The 18,806-nt window shown below is 42.3% G+C and overlaps 1 protein-coding gene across 1 annotated transcript in view; it reads right to left on the bottom strand.

Moving 5' to 3' along the window:
• Positions 1-3,577: 3,577 nt before the first annotated feature.
• The window catches only part of mbd2.L (methyl-CpG binding domain protein 2 L homeolog), a 60,622-nt gene continuing 45,393 nt past the window's right edge, over positions 3,578-18,806 (bottom strand). The window contains exons 6-7 of the mRNA XM_018266883.2: positions 5,728-5,866; positions 3,578-3,619 (exon numbers count right to left, since the gene is read on the bottom strand). Coding sequence (XP_018122372.1) covers positions 5,740-5,866 — 127 coding nt within the window. The 3' untranslated portion in view covers positions 3,578-3,619; positions 5,728-5,739. The remainder of the gene's footprint in view (positions 3,620-5,727; positions 5,867-18,806) is intronic.

Here is an 18,806-nt window from a genome sequence, read left to right as displayed (position 1 = left end):
TAGGCTGACCACAGGTGGGTCTGTTTGGCAGTACACATGGACCTTCTACCTCCAAAACTTCCCACACAGTCAGAAATCCAAAAATGAGCACCTGCTTTAAAGGAGAAACAAATCCTTAATAAAAAAAAACACTACCCTCTACCCTAGATAGACCCCCTCCCCCCAGCCTATCTGCTACCCCAGGCAAATGCCCCTAAGTACTTACCCCTTGGTGCAGATTCTGTCCAGCGGAGTTCACGGGCACCATCCTCAATAATCTTCAGAATGAGACCGAAGAAGATTCCTCCAACTGTGCATGCGCCAATACACCGGTCTCATTCTGAAGCTTACCGAAGAGAAGAAGATGGCTGCCATGAACTCCGCGGGACAGAATCTGCACTGAGGGGTAAGTAAAGAATTACGGACATTTGCCTGGGGTAGCAGCTAGGCTGGGGGAGAGGATGGAGGGGGGTCTATGTAGGGTAATGGGGTAGTGTTTTATTTTTAATAAGGGTTTGTTTCTCCTTTAAGGCCACTGGGAGAAACATCAGAGGACTTTGTGCCACTGGTTGGGGATCACCGATCTAGTGGCTAAACTGGGGAAATGCTTTGTCCCAGGATGAGGAGTCTAGCTCCTGTATAAACTGTATAAACTAAGGGGTCCTTCTGTGGCCAAACCTTAGGGGAATGCAATATAAATGATGACACCAGTTATCAGTCCCCTACAGTCGATTATAGCCTGATGTTATATTATATAACGGCCCCAAGCCTTAGCCGTATCCCCACTGAATGGCCCCAAGCCCCAGCCATATCCCCCCTGCACAGACAGAAGCCCCAGCCGTATTCCCCCCTGCACCACCAGCCGCCCCCCCCCCTCGGCACGCGAACCTTGGTTTTTCATTTTATGGTGCGACTGGGGCTTATGTTCACTGCTGAGGGTCTCTGCTTTCCCAGTGCATTCTGGCTTTTTATATTTTAGGAATTTAAACTCTTTTGGCAAAGACAAATATCAAAAAAGCTGCACACAGCAGGCGATTTCAATTAGTTTTATTTTACATTACTTTCACCAGTATCAGCCAGTTTTGGTTCCATAATTTAAAAAAAATATGACATAATAAAACGTTCCTGATGAGCAGGATACTTTAGATACCTTATAATATTATATGAGAGACGGAGTATAAATCTGAGTATTTATTTTAAAAAACATATATTTTTTTTTTTTACTTCCTATCCTATTGTGTGTTGCGTTACATGTTTCATGATTGCACCAGATTCTTATTCTTCAGACGGTACAAAATAAAGTGCACCAAAACGCAAAATAAAGGCGTCGTTTCTTGTACAAAAGCTTTCAAGTGCTACAAAATGTGTACCAAAATAGTTGTTAAAAATGTCCCAGTGCTTAGCCTCGTGCTATCAGGACTTGTGCAGCCGACAGTCACTGCCCTACAACTGCCTGTATTCAAAGGCCTGCTGGGGACCTGTAGTTCAACATCATGTGACTGTATCAAACGGACCGGCAAAAAGAACCACAGAGACCGTCCAAATGTCCCTCCCAGTATGCCGTAGATCCATTATACAGGTGTAGGACCTTTAATCCAGAATGCTCAGGACCTGGGGTTTTCTGGATAATGGATCTTTCCTTAATTTGGATCTTCAAACCTTAAATCTACTTGAAAATTATGTAAACATTAAATAAACCCAATAAGCTGGTTTTGCTTCCAATAAGGATTAATTATATCTTAGTTGGGATCAAGTACAAGCTACTCTTTTATTATTACAGAGAAAAAGGAAATCATTTTTAAAAATTTGATTTGAATAAAATGGAGTCTATGGAGGATGGCCATGCCGTAATTCTGGATAACGGGTTTCAGATAATGGATCCAATACCCTTAGCAGAAAATAACCCCAAAGAAACAGGTATGACCTGTTATCCAGAATGCTAGGGACCTGGTGTTTTCGGGAAAATTTGGATCTTCATACCTTAAGAAAACCATGTAAACATTAAATAAACCCAATAGGCTGGTTTTGCCTCCAATAAGGATTAATTTTATCTTAGTTGGGATCAAGTACAAGCGACTGTTTTATTATTACAGAGAAAAGGGAAATCGTTTTAAAAATTTGGATTGTTCGATTATTATGGAGTCTATGGGAGATGGCTTTTCTGTCATTCAGAGCTTTCTGGATAACGGTTTTCCGGATAACGGATCCTAAACATGTATTGTTTTATTATTACAGAGAAAAAGGGAATTTTTTTTTAAAAAAAGAATTTGGATCGTTTGACTATAATGGAGTCAGTGGGGTAAATTTATCAAAGAGTGAAGTTCCGCCACTAGAGTGAAATTCCGCAGCTCTCAATTCATTTCTATGGGATTTTGACAGGCTTATTTATCAATGGGTGAAAGTGAAAGTTCACCCTTTGATAAATACGCCTATAAAAAATCCCATAGAAATGAATGGAGAGTGGCAGAATTTCACTCTAGTGGCGGAACTTCACTATTAACTTCACTCTTTGATAAATATACCCCTATGGGAGACGGCTTTTCTGTCATTCGGAGCTTTCTGGATAACGGTTTTCCAGATAACGGATCCTATAACTGTATTGTTTTATTATTACAGAGAAAAAGGAAATCATTTTAAAAAATTTTGGATTATTTGATTATAATTGAGTCTATAGGAGATGGCTTTTCTGTAATTCGTAGCTTTCTGGATAACGGCTTTCTGGATAACGGATCTTATACCTGTATTGTTTTATTATTACAGAGAAAAAGGGAATATTTTTTTTTTAAAATTTGGATTATTTGACTGTAATGGAGTCTATGGGAGACAGCTTTTCTGTAATTTGGAGCTTTCTGGATAACGGGTTTCCGGATAACAGATCCTATACCTGTATTGTTTTATTATTACAGAGAAAAGGGGACTCATTTTAAAAAATTTGGATTATTTGACTATAATGGAGTCTATGGGAGATGGCTTTTCTGCAATTCGGAGCTTTCTGGATAACGGGTTTCCAGATAACGGATCCTATACCTGTATTGTTTTATTATTACAGAGAAAAGGGGAATCATTTTTAAAAATTTGGATTGTTTGACTATAATGGAGTCTATGGGAGATGGCTTTTCTGTAATTAGGAGCTTTCTGGATAATAGATCCCATACCTGTACAGAGTGTCGGCTCCATGATAATGTCAGACAGAGAAGTCTATAAAGGCTCATGGGGATCATTATAATACCCTGGGCTCCAGTTGGACGGCACTGTTCTATACAGTTATCAGAATCTTCTCAACGGAGGTATAAATAAAAAGTCACATGATAATCTCAATAGGACTGCACAGTGATCTCTGCTAAGTACACGGACATGAATAAAATATCTGCTTTAGAACACCAGCGGAGTGTGCTCTGATATCTAAAACATTGTCTTATTTCTTTCTATTTAAAAATTCGGACATTTTGGACACAAAATAAAGATTGCATTTCCACAGTTATAATAATAATAATAATAATAATAATAAAGCTATGTACAACATACATGGTATCCCAGGAAGGCACTGGCGTATTGCTTTAAACAAAATAGTATCGTGTGATTGGGGGAAATTTTTCTCTTTGCATAGGAGACGTGTCACTGTTCTAAACAGCTGAGGTACCTGCGTGGGAAAGAAAGACAAGTCATTAGCAAAACAGTTCATAAAAGTAAAAGCACTGAGTGCACCCTCGGCTATAAACTCAGGGACCACTAGATGTGCTCGACTGCTTCCATAAAGCTTAAAGGGATACTGTCATGGGAAAAAATGTTTTTTTTTCAGTTAATAGTGCTGCTCCAGCAGAATTCTGCACTGAAATCCGTTTCTCAAAAGAGCAAACAGATTTTTTTATATTTAATTTTGAGATCTGGCATGGGGCTAGACATATTGTTTTCCAGCTGCCCCCAGTCATGTGACTTGTGCTCTGATAAACTTCAGTCTCTCTTTACTGCTGTACTGCAAGTTGGAGTGATATCACACCTCCCTTTCCCCCCAGCAGCCTAACAACAGAACAATGGGAAGGTAACCAGATAGCAGCTCCCTAACACAAGATAACAGCTGCCTGGTGGATCTGAGAACAACACTCAATAGTAAAATCCAGGTCCCACTGAGACACATTCAGTTACATTGAGTAGGAGAAACAACAGCCTGCCAGAAAGCAGTTCCATCCTAAAGTGCTGGCTCTTTCTGAAAGCACATGACCAGGCAAAATGACCTAAGATGCACCTTCACACAAGTGATGTGCGCCCGACCCTAACCCGCCCCTCCCTTAGCATGTGCCAACCCTATACTTTTACAGACCCGCCCCGCCAATGCCGTCACAAAAGGGGCGGGGCAAGCAGACGCAGACACAGTGTCTATAAAAAATTAACCCGGAAGCTGGCATTTGACGGTGGCGGGCGGGAAGAGCAGGAGAAGAACCTGAACCCACTCCACGGGTTCCCGCGGGTATTGGGTCGGCCCACACATCACTACTGCACACCAATATAACAACTAAAAAAAATACACTTGCTGGTTCAGGAATGAAATTTTATATTGTAGAGTGAATTATTTGCAGAGTGAATTATTCGCAGTGTAAACAGTGTAATTTAGAAATAAAAAATAAAAATCATGACAGAATCTCTTTTTAAGTTAATGCTTTGTCAGGGAAACCCAAAGCTCACAAAGATATTTGTGAGGCACGTTAGAAAGGCATCGCTAGGTGGGTCATCCATGTAACCAGTGCATCATGTATTCATGTTGCCAAAAGATGGAAGCACTAGCCTGGATGAGTGAGACAAAATGCATGTGCCAGTCCAGGGCCAGTAGGAAAGAAACCAGCAGATGTCAACTGCTGGTTTTATAGGACAGATTGCAGGAAAACTATAAAGCACAGATTTAGGAATTTTCTCAATTCCAGATTAGTGTGTTATAAATCAGTTGTGTAGGTGTGACACACAGAGAGTCCTGGAAGAAATAGCACCTCCATGCATGTGTTAAAGGAGAAGGAAAGCTAACAAAGCAGTTTATTGCCAATAGATTAGCCACAACAGTGCAAGCTGTAAAACTATATTTATTCTGCAGAACATACCTGAGTAAAAAGCTCTAGAAACTCTCTGTTTGTTTAGGATAGCAGCTGCCATATCAGCTTTGTGTGACATCTCTTCCTGCCTGAGTCTCTGCCTGATCACTCATAGCTCTAGGCTCAGATTACAGCAGGGAGGAGAGGAGGGGAAGGGACGGAGAGAGGGAGAGAGTAGCAAACGGAGCATGCTCAAGCCCTAGCCCTGGAGGTTTAAGCTGAAAACAGGAAGTCTGATACAGAAGCCCATGAGTACACAATAGAAGGAAAGAAATGCGGTGTTTCTTTAGACAGAGGACTCAGAGCAGCATTACTTTGAGGGTTTACTGGTGTATTTATATAGACCTTTCTGATAAAGCTCACTTAGTTTTAACCTTTACTTCTCTAGGGCTAGGGCTCCCTTGCATCTGTGCTCCCTGCACTTTGCATTTGTACTTGTGTTGGAGAATGAGCACTTAAGCACAGTGGCCGACAGGGAGATTTGTCGCCCTTGATTATTTATGCACGAATGTGGGCGATAAATCTCCCAAAAATGCAACTCCATTGGAAATAACTGAAATCAGTGGCAGTCGAAATTGGGAGACTTCGAAGAACTAAGCGATTTCAATTATTTCCAACGGAGGCATTTTCTGGAGATTTGGGGTAAAAGCAGACGGAGCACTGGCGTTACCTGATGAGACTGTTATGCATCCCTGTTGTCCATACAAACATCTGAGTTCTGAGAGGCTTCCGAAGCTCGTACCAGGATATCGGCCATTAGGGCTTCTTCTAATCTTCTTCGAACATTCTGCACCCTCTCTTCCTGTTTACTAAGGGGAAAAGAGATCTGTTAGTCTAACATACCATTTCTAAGGGGAAAATAGATCTGTTAGTCTAACATGTGTGACAAAGAGCTATGTCCCAATAGGCTGCCTGTATATGATGGGAGGTATATAGCACCCAGCCTGAGGTATTGGCTCCTTTAAATCTCCAGGGTAAGACAGGTTAGGACCCTGGAGCAAGGATATAGTTCAGTAGGCTGCCCAATTAGTCCGCAGGTGGGGCTGTTTAAGGGAGCCTGGCGGGGAGTGGGTGTGTGTTGTACTGGGAGTCAGAGAGAACCTCTGAACACACGCTGTGAAGTGTTTTGTGAAACAAACTGTGTGTTTGACTGCAACTCCAAATGGCAAATGTTTGTTACCACCGCAAGGAACTTTCCTATGGACTGTAACACTGCAAACCGGTGAGGTTTACATTATTATTTGACTGTTTAGCACGGAAATTGTGCCTGTTTAAGTTGTCCGGTTTGAACAATAAAACCCCAGGCAGGAGCCTGTTTCACTTTTGTTGCAAACCTAAGCCTCCTGTCTCCTCTGTAAGAACTGTTTTACCTGAGCCCTACCGGCTGCTTTGAGCTATTCCCCACAAATGGTGTTTCGGATGCGGGCAACAGAGAGACAGTGAGCATAATAGGACAACCATTGTTAAAAGGGCAGTGCTATCTGCTGCAGACTGTGGGAGTTGTAGTTCAACAACATGGAGGAACTTGTGTTGCAGCTGGCCAAAGTCAATGCTAGTCAGCAGGAGGCAAATGCTGCCCAGCAAGAGACCAATACCATCCAGAGGCAGAGTATGGCCACCCAGCAAGAGACTAATTGTTTGCTTGCAGCTCAACTGACAGCATTAGCAAAAGCGGTTGAGGCTGATCGACAACTCTTGACGGATGTGGTACAGCAGATGATTGCACTGGGGTCCAATGTGTCGAGTGGGGCCCCTAACACAGATAGCTCCATTAAGGCCAGTCGTTTTCTGCAAAAGATGACGCCACATGATGATGTTGAGGCATATCTGCATACTTTTGAAAGGACTGCCGAGAGGGAGTCTTGGCCCAAGTCCCAGTGGGCAGGTCTGGTAGCGCCTTTTCTGACTGGGGATTCGCAAAAGGCATACTTTGATTTGACCATAGCCGATGCCAAAGACTATGACAAGTTAAAAACGGAGATACTCCACCGCTTGGGTGTCACCTCAGCCGTGCGAGCTCAACGGGTGCACAAGTGGTCATACCAGCAAGAGAGGTCTCCCCATGCCCAGATGTATGACTTAATTCATCTTGTGAAAAAGTGGCTGCAGCCAGAATCTCTGTCAGCTCCTCAAGTCGTGGAAAGGGTCACTATGGATCGCTTTCTGAGAGCTCTTCCGCCATCCTTGAGGAGATGGGTGAGTCATGCAGATCCCCAGACAGCCGATCACCTGGTGGAAATGGTGGAACGTTATATTGCCGCTGAGGACAACTTAGGATCGTTTCCACAACACCGCAAGCCAGCCACAAAACATCCATCTGCAAGGTCCCCAGGAAAAGCCAATGATTCGTTGCCTCAGGATACTGGGGCTGACCAAAAGGCTATAGAATGGTCTAAAGGAGCTGACAAAACTCAGCTGTCCCCTCCAACCAAGGGTCGAGGCCAAGTGCAATGCTGGCGATGTAATGAGTGGGGTCATGTTGCTGCCAGGTGCCCACTACCTGCAGAGCCCATGGATTGTCACTCGGCTCAGCAGGTGTCGTTGTTTGCTCACCCTGCGTGCACCGCAGACACTGACTTGCATATGGCGGTGGTAAAGGTGGGTGGAAAGTCTGTTCAAGCTCTGTTGGATTCCGGGAGCTTAGTCACAATGGTGCACGCCAGTTTGGTAAGCCCAGACCAAGTTAATGAACGTAATCTTGGGGTGCTCTGTATTCATGGAGACTGTAAAAGTTATCCCACTGCTATAGTGACATTTGAAACTGTTACTGGTACTGCATGTCATGAAGTGGGTGTTTCCTCTGTTTTGATGCATAGTGTAATTTTGGGACGAGACTTTCCCCTCTTTTGGAAGCTCTGGGGAAAGGAAGGTTCTCCACAGGGGTCTGAGAAAAGGCATTCCTAAGGATGCACCAGGGGTTTGTAAACCTAACTCAGAGGTAGTAACTGAAGGGGAGACCATGCTTGAAGCAGATAATTTTCCCCTAGAGGTACTAGCAGGTGAAACAGAGTTGCCCTTGGAGCCCTCCGAAGCATCCGATATGCCAGACTTGGAGGTCTCTCGGGTTAACTTTGGAACAGCCCAAATGAGGGACCCTACCCTGAATAGGGCCTGGGAAAATGTTAAGGTAATTAATGGTGAACCTCAGGAACCTGGGGCTGAGAGTGTATTCCCTCATTTTTCTGTCAGTCAAGATTTACTGTATCGGGTTGACAAAGTCCAAGGGGGGTGGTAGAGCAGTTGTTAGTTCCCCAGCCCTATAGGCGAATGGTCTTGGACCTGGCCCACACTCACCCCCTGGGTGGTCACCTACGTCAGGAGAAAACCCAACAGCGAATTTTACAAAGGTTTTATTGGCCCGGTATATTTGCGGAGGTGAAGGGGTATTGTGACTCTTGCCCAGAATGCCAACTGTCTGCCCCGGTACCTCACTTCCGTAGCCCTCTAGTGCCATTGCCTATCATTGAGGTCCCATTTGAAAGAATTGCAATGGACTTGGTAGGGCCACTGGTTAAGTCAGCTCGGGGCCATCAGTATATTCTCGTAATTATGGATTATGCTACGCGGTATCCTGAGGCAGTCCCTTTAAGAAACACAGCCTCCAAAAATATTGCTAAAGAGCTGTTCTATATGTTTACCCGCACTGGCATTCCTAAAGAAGTCCTCACAGACCAGGGTACACCCTTTATGTCTCGGGTTATGAAGGAACTATGTAAGCTCTTGAAAATTAAACAGTTAAGAACTTCTGTTTATCACCCCCAGACTGATGGGTTGGTAGAGCGCTTTAACAAAACCCTGAAAAACATGTTAAAGAAGGTGGTAGATAAGGATGGGAGGGATTGGGACTGTCTCCTGCCATACCTTATGTTCGCCATTAGAGAGGTGCCCCAGTCATCCACAGGTTTTTCGCCCTTTGAGCTATTGTATGGTCGTCATCCCAGGGGTCTCTTGGATGTAGCAAAAGAGACCTGGGAGCAAGAGGTAACACCCCATAAGAGTGTGGTGGAACATGTTACCCTCATGCAGGATAGAATTGCTGCAGTCATGCCCATAGTCAGGGAACACATGCAGCAAGCACAGAAGGCCCAGAGTCGGGTTTACAACCGTTCAGCTAAGGTTCGAACTTTCAACCCTGGGGACCGAGTATTGGTTCTTGTCCCAACAGTTGAGAGCAAGTTCCTGGCTAAGTGGCAGGGCCCGTATGAAATAATCGAGAAAATAGGTGAGGTGAACTATAAAGTTTACCAACCAAATAAAAGGAAGAAAGAACAGCTTTACCACGTAAACTTAATAAAACCCTGGAAGGACAGAGAAGTCCTCACGGCTATAATTCAACCCCTTCCTCCTACCCAGGACGGTATACAAAAGGTGAAAATAGCTGAAACCTTGTCAGAGCCACAAAAGCAAGAAGTCAGGGAGTTTCTGCAAAGAAACACTGAGGTGTTTTCTGACATACCAGGTTGTACAAATTTGATAAAACATGATGTCATTACTGATCCTCAGGTTCGGGTCCGCCTTAAGCCCTATCGGATCCCAGAGGCCCGTAGACAGGCAGTCGACGAGGAAGTGCAGAGGATGCTGGATTTGGGGGTAATTGAGAAGTCTGTAAGTGAGTGGAATAGTCCCATTGTGCTTGTTCCTAAACCAGATGGGTCTATACGATTTTGCAATGACTTCAGGAAGGTAAATGAAGTCTCAAAGTTTGATGCTTACCCTATGCCAAGGGTTGACGAGTTGATTGAACGACTAGGTCCTGCTAGGTACATAACAACTCTTGACCTAACTAGAGGGTATTGGCAGGTACCAATGTCAGAAACAGCTAGGGAGAAAACAGCCTTTTCTACCCCACAAGGGCTCTTCCAGTATGTTCGTATGCCATTTGGCCTCCAGGGGGCCCCAGCCACGTTTCAAAGAATGATGGACCAAATTCTTAGACCTCATCAACATTTTGCCTCTGCTTATTTGGATGACGTGGTCATTTTTAGCAGGGATTGGCAAAGTCACCTCCCCAGAGTACAGGCCGTCCTAAATTCCATTAGAGAAGCAGGCCTGACGGCAAATCCCAAGAAATGTGCCCTAGGTTTGGAAGAAGCCCGTTATCTGGGGTACACTATAGGGAGAGGTGTTATCAAGCCTCAAGTGAACAAGGTGGAGGCAATTAAAGACTGGCCCCAGCCACTCACTAAAAAGCAGGTTCGTACTTTTCTTGGTATGGTGGGCTATTATCGTAGGTTCATTCCAAATTTTGCAAGCAGGGCTGCTCCTTTGACCGACCTGACCAAAGGGAAAGGGTCCACAATGATTAAGTGGGGTCCAGAGGCAGAGGAGGCATTCCATGATTTGAAAGTGGTTTTATGCCAAGATCCAGTGTTGGTCGCACCAGACTTCAAAGAGAAATTTGTTGTGCAAACTGATGCCTCTGGTGTTGGATTAGGTGCGGTATTGTCACAGTTAGTTGGGGAAGAAGAGCATCCAGTGGTCTACTTGAGCAGGAAGTTGACCCCTGCAGAAAAAAATTATAGTATTGTTGAGCGGGAGTGCTTAGCAATTAAATGGGCACTGGAAGCTTTGCGGTACTACCTTCTGGGCCGCCAGTTTGTGCTCATTACGGACCACTCTCCCTTAACCTGGATGTCACAGGCAAAAGAAAGAAATGCAAGGGTCACACGTTGGTTCCTTTCCTTGCCAGAATTTCAATTTTACAGTGGAACACCGAGCAGGCAAACTGCAAGGTAATGCAGATGCCTTGTCAAGGGTCCACTGTATGGTGGCTAATGGTGTCCGAAACCCCGGGTTCGAACAGAGGGGGAGGTATGTGACAAAGAGCTATGTCCCAATAGGCTGCCTGTATATGATGGGAGGTATATAGCACCCAGCCTGAGGTATTGGCTCCTTTAAATCTCCAGGGTAAGACAGGTTAGGACCCTGGAGCAAGGATATAGTTCAGTATGCTGCCCAATTAGTCCGCAGGTGGGGCTGTTTAAGGGAGCCTGGCGGGGAGTGGGTGTGTGTTGTACTGGGAGTCAGAGAGAACCTCTGAACACACGCTGTGAAGTGTTTTGTGAAACAAACTGTGTGTTTGACTGCAACTCCAAATGGCAAATGTTTGTTACCACCGCAAGGAACTTTCCTATGGACTGTAACACTGCAAACCGGTGAGGTTTACATTATTATTTGACTGTTTAGCACGGAAATTGTGCCTGTTTAAGTTGTCCGGTTTGAACAATAAAACCCCAGGCAGGAGCCTGTTTCACTTTTGTTGCAAACCTAAGCCTCCTGTCTCCTCTGTAAGAACTGTTTTACCTGAGCCCTACCGGCTGCTTTGAGCTATTCCCCACACATGCCATTTCCTAAGGGGAAAAGAGATCTGTTAGTCTAACATACTTTTCCTAAGGGGAAAAGAGATCTATTAGGCTAACATACCATTTCCTAAGGGGAAAAGAGATCACTGTTAGTCTAACATACCATTTCCTAAGGGAAAAAGAGATCTATTAGTCTAACATACAATTTCCTAATGGGAAAAGAGATCTGTTAGTCTAACATACCATTTCCTAAGGGGAAAAGAGATCACTGTTAGTCTAACATACCATTTCCTAAGGGGAAAAAGAGATCTGTTAGTCTAACATACCATTTCCTAAGGGGAAAAAGAGATCTGTTAGTCTAACATACCATTTCTAAGGGGAAAAGAGATCTGTTAGTCTAACATGCCATTTCCTAAGGGGAAAAGAGATCTGTTAGTCTAACATACAATTTCCTAATGGGAAAAGAGATCTGTTAGTCTAACATACCATTTCCTAAGGGGAAAAAGAGATCTGTTAGTCTAACATACCATTTCTAAGGGGAAAAGAGATCTGTTAGTCTAACATACCATTTCTAAGGGGAAAATAGATCTGTTAGTCTAACATGCCATTTCCTAAGGGGAAAAGAGATCTGTTAGTCTAACATACTTTTCCTAAGGGGAAAAGAGATCTATTAGGCTAACATACCATTTCCTAAGGGGAAAAGAGATCACTGTTAGTCTAACATACCATTTCCTAAGGGAAAAAGAGATCTATTAGTCTAACATACAATTTCCTAATGGGAAAAGAGATCTGTTAGTCTAACAAACCATTTCTAAGGGGAAAAAGAGATCTGTTAGTCTAACATACCATTTCCTAAGGGGAAAAGAGATCTGTTAGTCTAACATACCATTTCTAAGGGGAAAAGAGATCTGTTAGTCTAACATGCCATTTCCTAAGGGGAAAAGAGATCTGTTAGTCTAACATACTATTTCCTAAGGGGAAAAGAGATCTATTAGGCTAACATACCATTTCCTAAGGGGAAAAGAGATCTGTTAGTCTAACATACCATTTCCTAAGGGAAAAAGAGATCTATTAGTCTAACATACAATTTCCTAATGGGAAAAGAGATCTGTTAGTCTAACAAACCATTTCTAAGGGGAAAAAGAGATCTGTTAGGCTAACATACCATTTCCATTAGATAGATTTACGAAGGGGTTGGATGGTGTTTAGCAAGTGAGGGAATACAGGGATATGGGAGATAGCTCATAGTACAAGTTGATCCAGGGACTGGTCCCATTGCCATTTTGGAGTCAGGAAGGAATTTTTCCCCCTCTGAGGAAAATTGGAGAGGCTTCAGATGGGGTTTTTTACCTTCCTCTGGATCAACTGGCAGTTAGGCATGTCAAAAAAAAAAGTTAAAAGGTTGAACTTGATGGACAGTGTCTTTTTCCAACCTTACTTACTATGTATGTTACTATGTTAATGGCCACACAGTTGGACTGGGGGGCCCGGGGCCCATTTTTCGCGGGACAGTCTTGATTTTGACAGCTCAACCTGCAGTCCCGGGTTTGTTACTGAAATGTCCGGACTTTCACTTTGATCTCCTGCACTGAACAGCCAGAAAAAGATACAACGTTTCTAAAACGTAATTGGCTTGTGGCAGAGAGCCCAGAATATGTGGCAGGTGCACTTGGATGCATTTGTAACAATTTAAGATAAGCAAAGAAGCAATTGTAACTATTTAAGATAAGCAGGTCTCTTGGGGAAACTGTGACTTGCAGCTTAAAGGGCAATTCACCTTCATTAGCAAAACTGTAATAACACATAAAAACCACAGAAATGTGTAGTAGTATCTGTTATCTACTGAGAATCTTGTGCTTGAATGGCTGCCCCCATGGCTACACAGCAGCTTGTTTATATAAACTATAGTAGTACTTATCTGTTATCTACTGTGTATCCTGTGCTTGAATGGCTGCCCCCATGGCTACACAGCAGCTTGTTTATATAAACTATAGTAGTACTTATCTGTTATCTACTGTGTATCCTGTGCTTGAATGGCTGCCCCCATGGCTACACAGCAGCTTGTTTATATAAACTATAGTAGTACTTATCTGTTATCTACTGTGTATCCTGTGCTTGAATGGCTGCCCCATGGCTACACAGCAGCTTGTTTATATAAACTATAGTAGTACTTATCTGTTATCTACTTGTGTATCTGTGCTTGAATGGCTGCCCCCATGGCTACACAGCAGCTTGTTTATATAAACTATAGTAGTACTTATCTGTTATCTACTGTGTATCCTGTGCTTGAATGTCTGCCCCCATGGCTACACAGCAGCTTGTTTATATAAACTATAGTAGTACTTATCTGTTATCTACTGTGTATCCTGTGCTTGTATGGCTGCCCCCATGGCTACACAGCAGCTTGTTTATATGTTGTTGTCTAAGTTCTCCAAGAGACCTGCTTATGTTAATTAGATACAAAAGTATCTAATTATCCATTCAGGGCTCTCTGCCAGTTAAGTTTAAGAAACGTTGTCTCTTTTTCTGGCTGTTCAGTGCAGGAGATCAAAGAGAAAGTTTGGACATTTTAGTAACAATCCGGAACTGCGGATTCAGCTGTCAAAATCAGGACTGTCCCTCGAAAAAACGGGGCAGTTGGGAGTTATGTTTTGGTGTTTCTGGTCCTCCGGTCCAGGCCAGGATTTACAAATTGGGCGCCCCCTAGGCCGGCTCTGCTCATCTCCGCCCTCTCCTGCCAGTGCTGTCCCCTCCCCTTCCCCTTTCCAAGTGCCGTCCCCTCCCCTTCCTCCTGCCAAGTGCCGTCCCCTTCCTCTTCCTCCTTACTGTGTGTGTGAATGTCTTAATACTCTGTAACAGCACTTGAGACTGACTGAAGTCTCCACTAATAGTAACTGTATCCTTGCTACAAATCTAGGCTCTGGTCCTTTGAATAGCGGGTGGCCCATAAAAAATAACATTGGTCAAAGAACAAAATTCTATTTCCTTATTTAAAACAGAAAATCACACTGACAGACAGCAGGCTAATAGAACACTTTGCAGCTTAGAAATGCCTGCTGGCAGCTGGGTGCCCTCTGTTATTGGCATGAACACAAACCACCTGCGATCACTTGTGATAAAAATACACATTTGAGCATTTCAGGACAAAAACTGCCTGTTGTGAACATAGAGATTTATTCCAACGATGCTTCTCTCTCCCTCGGCACAGACTTCTCTGCTGGGAACTCACCTGTCTCACAGTAACGGGCCAGCCAATCAATAGCACTCACACTTCATCCCACGTCCAGTCATAATTACTAGGCTTGTCCTCAGACCTTTTCTACCGTCAAAACTCCTCACATTAAATAGCTACATTTATAGCTTTAGCGCTTTGAAATTAAAATCATGCTTCACAGAGAATGAAAGTCCAGTGTATGATTCATTATTGTTCAGTAAAATCTAAGAATTGGTGAAGGGCGTGAATACATTTTGCAAAGCAGGGTTATTATTGATTATTGTTGCTTAGCAATTTCATTGATTGTTTTACATAAATCCTGATAAATATATGAGGGTAAATAAATATGGGGATTATATGGTCACAGAACTCTTTGGTGACTTCTAATATCCTTATCATTTACAGTAGGGGGTACATTATCCCTTTTAATACATGAGTGATACTCAGAGTTCCCTGTATAACTCAGCCTGCAGCCTTGTGCCTTTATATGGTCACAGAACCCCTCAGTGACTTATAATATCCTTATCATTTACAGTAGGAGGTACATTACACATTATAATACATGAGTGATACTCAGAATTCCATGTATAACACAGCCTGCAGCCTTGTGTCTATATATGGTCACAGAATCCCTCAGTGACTTCTAATATCCTTATAATTTACAGTAGGGGGCACATTACCCCTTATAATACATGAGTGATACTCAGAGTTCCCTGTATAACTCAGCCTGCAGCCTTGTGTCTTTATTTGGTCAAAGAACAACCCCTTAGTGACTTCTAATATCCTTATTATATACAGTAGGAGGTACATTACACATTATAATACATGAGTGATTCTCTGAATTCCATGTATAACACAGCCTGCAGCCTTGTGCCTTTATATGGTCACAGAACATCCCCTCAGTGACTTCTAATATCCTTATCATTTACAGTAGGGGGTACATTACTCCTTATAATACATGAGTGATACTCAGAGTTCCCTGTATAACTCAGCCTGCAGCCTTGTGCCTTTATATGGTCACAGAACCCCTCAGTGACTTCTAATATCCTTATCATTTACAGTAGGGGTTACATTACCCCTTATAATCCATTAGTGATACTCAGAGTTCCCTGTATAACCCAGCCTGCAGTCTTGTGCCTTTATATGGTCACAGAACCCCTCAGTGACTTCTGATATCCTTATCATTTACAGTAGGGGGTACATTATCCCTTATAATACATGAGTGATACTCAGAGTTCCCTGTATAACTCAGCCTGCAGCCTTGTGTCTTTATATGGTCACAGAACAACCCCTCAGTGACTTCTAATATCCTTATCATTTACAGTAGGGGGTACATTATCCCTTATAATACATGAGTGATACTCAGAGTTCCCTGTATAACTCAGCCTGCAGCCTTGTGTCTTTATATGGTCACAGAACAACCCCTCAGTGACTTCTAATATCCTTATCATTTACAGTAGGGGGGGACATTATTTTTATTACATTAAAACTGTTTTATATAATGTGTGAAAGTAACTTTAAAATTCAATTTAATATTCGTTATATAAAATGATGAAGAGATGCGCAAGGAGGAATTTGAATACAGACAGTTTTGTTTTGGTGTATCTATCTGCATGTATATACATATATATTGCGCTAGTGTGTGATGTATCGTATGCTACAAGTTCAGCATCTGCTAATTATATTTCTTGGGGAGAAAGCTTTGGCGCATTAAAAAAACATATATTCATAAACAAAAATGTCTTTATTTACACGACATATGGAAGATTTTTCTTCACATTCCAGAAGCATTTTTACAGCAGTTTTATTCTCCTCTCTGCGCATCTCTCACATAATATCTTCCTTCCACTGGGGTTGTTATTTTGGGTTCTTTGTTTTCGGGCAGCATGAATCTGCCAGGCATTAGTATACAGTGTCCGACTGGAACAATTATATAATGCCCAGAAGATTCTGCTTAAAATTCTGTGTGTATGGAAGACTTATCACTGACATAATATTGTGCAACAGGAGCAGCGACCAGACATAAACAACATCTGCTTTACAAGAGAAATCACAGCACAGCGCACACAACTTATATTTAATCACTGTGCAATGATCACGGAACATTCCATTTCATGTTTCCTCCAAAGGAAACTTTACAAGATGGAGGTACGGGTATGGGATCCATTATCCAGACAGCTGTGATCCAGAAAGCTCAGCATTACAGAAAAGCCATCTGTAATAATAAAACAGTCGCTTGTACTTGATCCCAACTAAGATATAATTAATCCTTATTGGAAGCAAAACCAGCCTATTGGGTTTATTTAATGTTTACATGGGTTTCTAGTAAACTGAAGGTATGGGGATCCAAATTACAGAAAGATCTGTTTTCCGGAAAACCCCAGGTCCCAAGCATTCTGGATCCCAACTAAGATATAATTAATACTTATTGTAGGCAAAACCAGCATATTGGGTGTATTTCATGTTTACATGATTTTCTATTAGAAGGTATGAAGATCCAAATTACAGAAAAGATCCCTTATCCGGAAAACTCCAGATCCCGAGCATTCTGGATAACAGGTCGCATAACTGTACTTGATCCCAACTAAGATATAATTAGTCCTTACTGGAAGCAAAACAAGACTATTTGGTTTATTTAATGTTTACATGATTTTCTAGTAGACATAGTTCACCTTTAATTTAACTCTTTAGTATGTTATAAAATGACAAATTCTAGGCAACTTTTCAATTGGTCTTTTTTATACATAGTTTTTGAATTTTTGGCCTTTTCTTCTGACTCTTTCCAGCTTTCCAATGGGGGTCACTGACCCCATCTAAAAAACAAATGCACTGTAAGCCTTCAAATTAAACGTTACTGCTACTTTTTACTCATCTTTCTATTCAGGCCTCTCCTATTCATATTCCAGTCTATTATTCAAATCAATGCATGGTTGCTAGGGGAATTTGGACCCTGGCAACCAGATTGCTGAAATTGCAAACTGGAGAGCTGCTGAATAAACAGCTAAATAAATAAAAAAAAATTAAAAAAAATTAAAACCAATTGCAAATTGTGCCAGAATATCACTCTCTACATCATAATAAAAGTAAATTTAAAGGTGAACAACCCCTTTAAAGATCCGAATTAAAGAAATATCCATTATCCGGAAAACCCCAGGTCCCAAGCATTCTGCATAACAGGACCACCTGTATAAATAATCTTAGTGCATTAAATAAAATTCTGATCTTGCTTTAATACTCTAATTTAAAGATACCATAGTAATTTCAGCAGGAAAGCTACAGGCCTGTAGGAAAGCTGATTGCCAGCTCAGTGGGCAAGTTCCTTAGCTGAGTAAATCAGGCACTCTCACTCATCAGGAAGCACCAAGATATTCATAAAATAAAGCTACTATGTTGCCCATACTCTTGGTGGAAACTTGTAGGATACCCTTTTGACTCAACTCCCGACATTATTAATCGGAAGAGGAAATAAAACGGTCAGAACAAATAACGTGGTCTCTGCACAAGTTCCCCAATACCATTAAACAAAAAGCTGCACACATCTGGGGCTAAGGCAGATTGGTGAGGCTTCTATGTAACATATGTACAATTCTGTAAATATAAAACATGTAAAACAAGGGGTGATGCTGATTTGTTGAAGTGTTTGGGGCTGCAGGCTGAATATTTCTTATTATACAGCAAATCTTCTGGAGATCCAGAAAGTTATGCAAACATTGCCATCTTGTGGTGTACTTGAAGAATAAAATATCAGTACAGGTATGGGACCTGTTATCCAAAATGCTTGGGACTGGGGGTTTTCTGGATAACAGATCTTTCCATAATTTGGATCTTTATACCTTAAGTCTACTAGAAAGTCATATAAACATTAAATAAACCCAATAGGCTGGTTCTGCCTCCAATTAGGATTAATTATATCTTAGTTGGGATCAAGTACAAGCGACTGTTTTATTATTACAGAGGAAAAGGAAATCATTTGTAAAATTTGGATTATTTGGATAAAAAAAACGGGTTTCCAGAGAAAGGATCCCATACCTGTATTGGGAACGGGGAGACCCAAATGCTTGCCCTCCAGAGCAGCAATCAGATCATATTGTGGGCCTATGGGGAGCCATCAGGAAAGGAAATGTAGGGGACATGAGGGATCCTTCCCCTGTTTGTCTACCTGTGACATCATCCAGCCCAGTTGCATGCTGGATAGCGATCCGATTGGCTGGGAACCTCAGTGCATCCTTGGGA

The sequence above is a fragment of the Xenopus laevis genome, chromosome 1L (genome assembly GCF_017654675.1).
Source record: "Xenopus laevis strain J_2021 chromosome 1L, Xenopus_laevis_v10.1, whole genome shotgun sequence".
NCBI classification, from domain to species: Eukaryota; Metazoa; Chordata; class Amphibia; order Anura; family Pipidae; genus Xenopus; species Xenopus laevis.
Note: the sequence above shows the minus strand (reverse complement) of the source record. Positions and strands in the feature narration are given on the sequence as shown.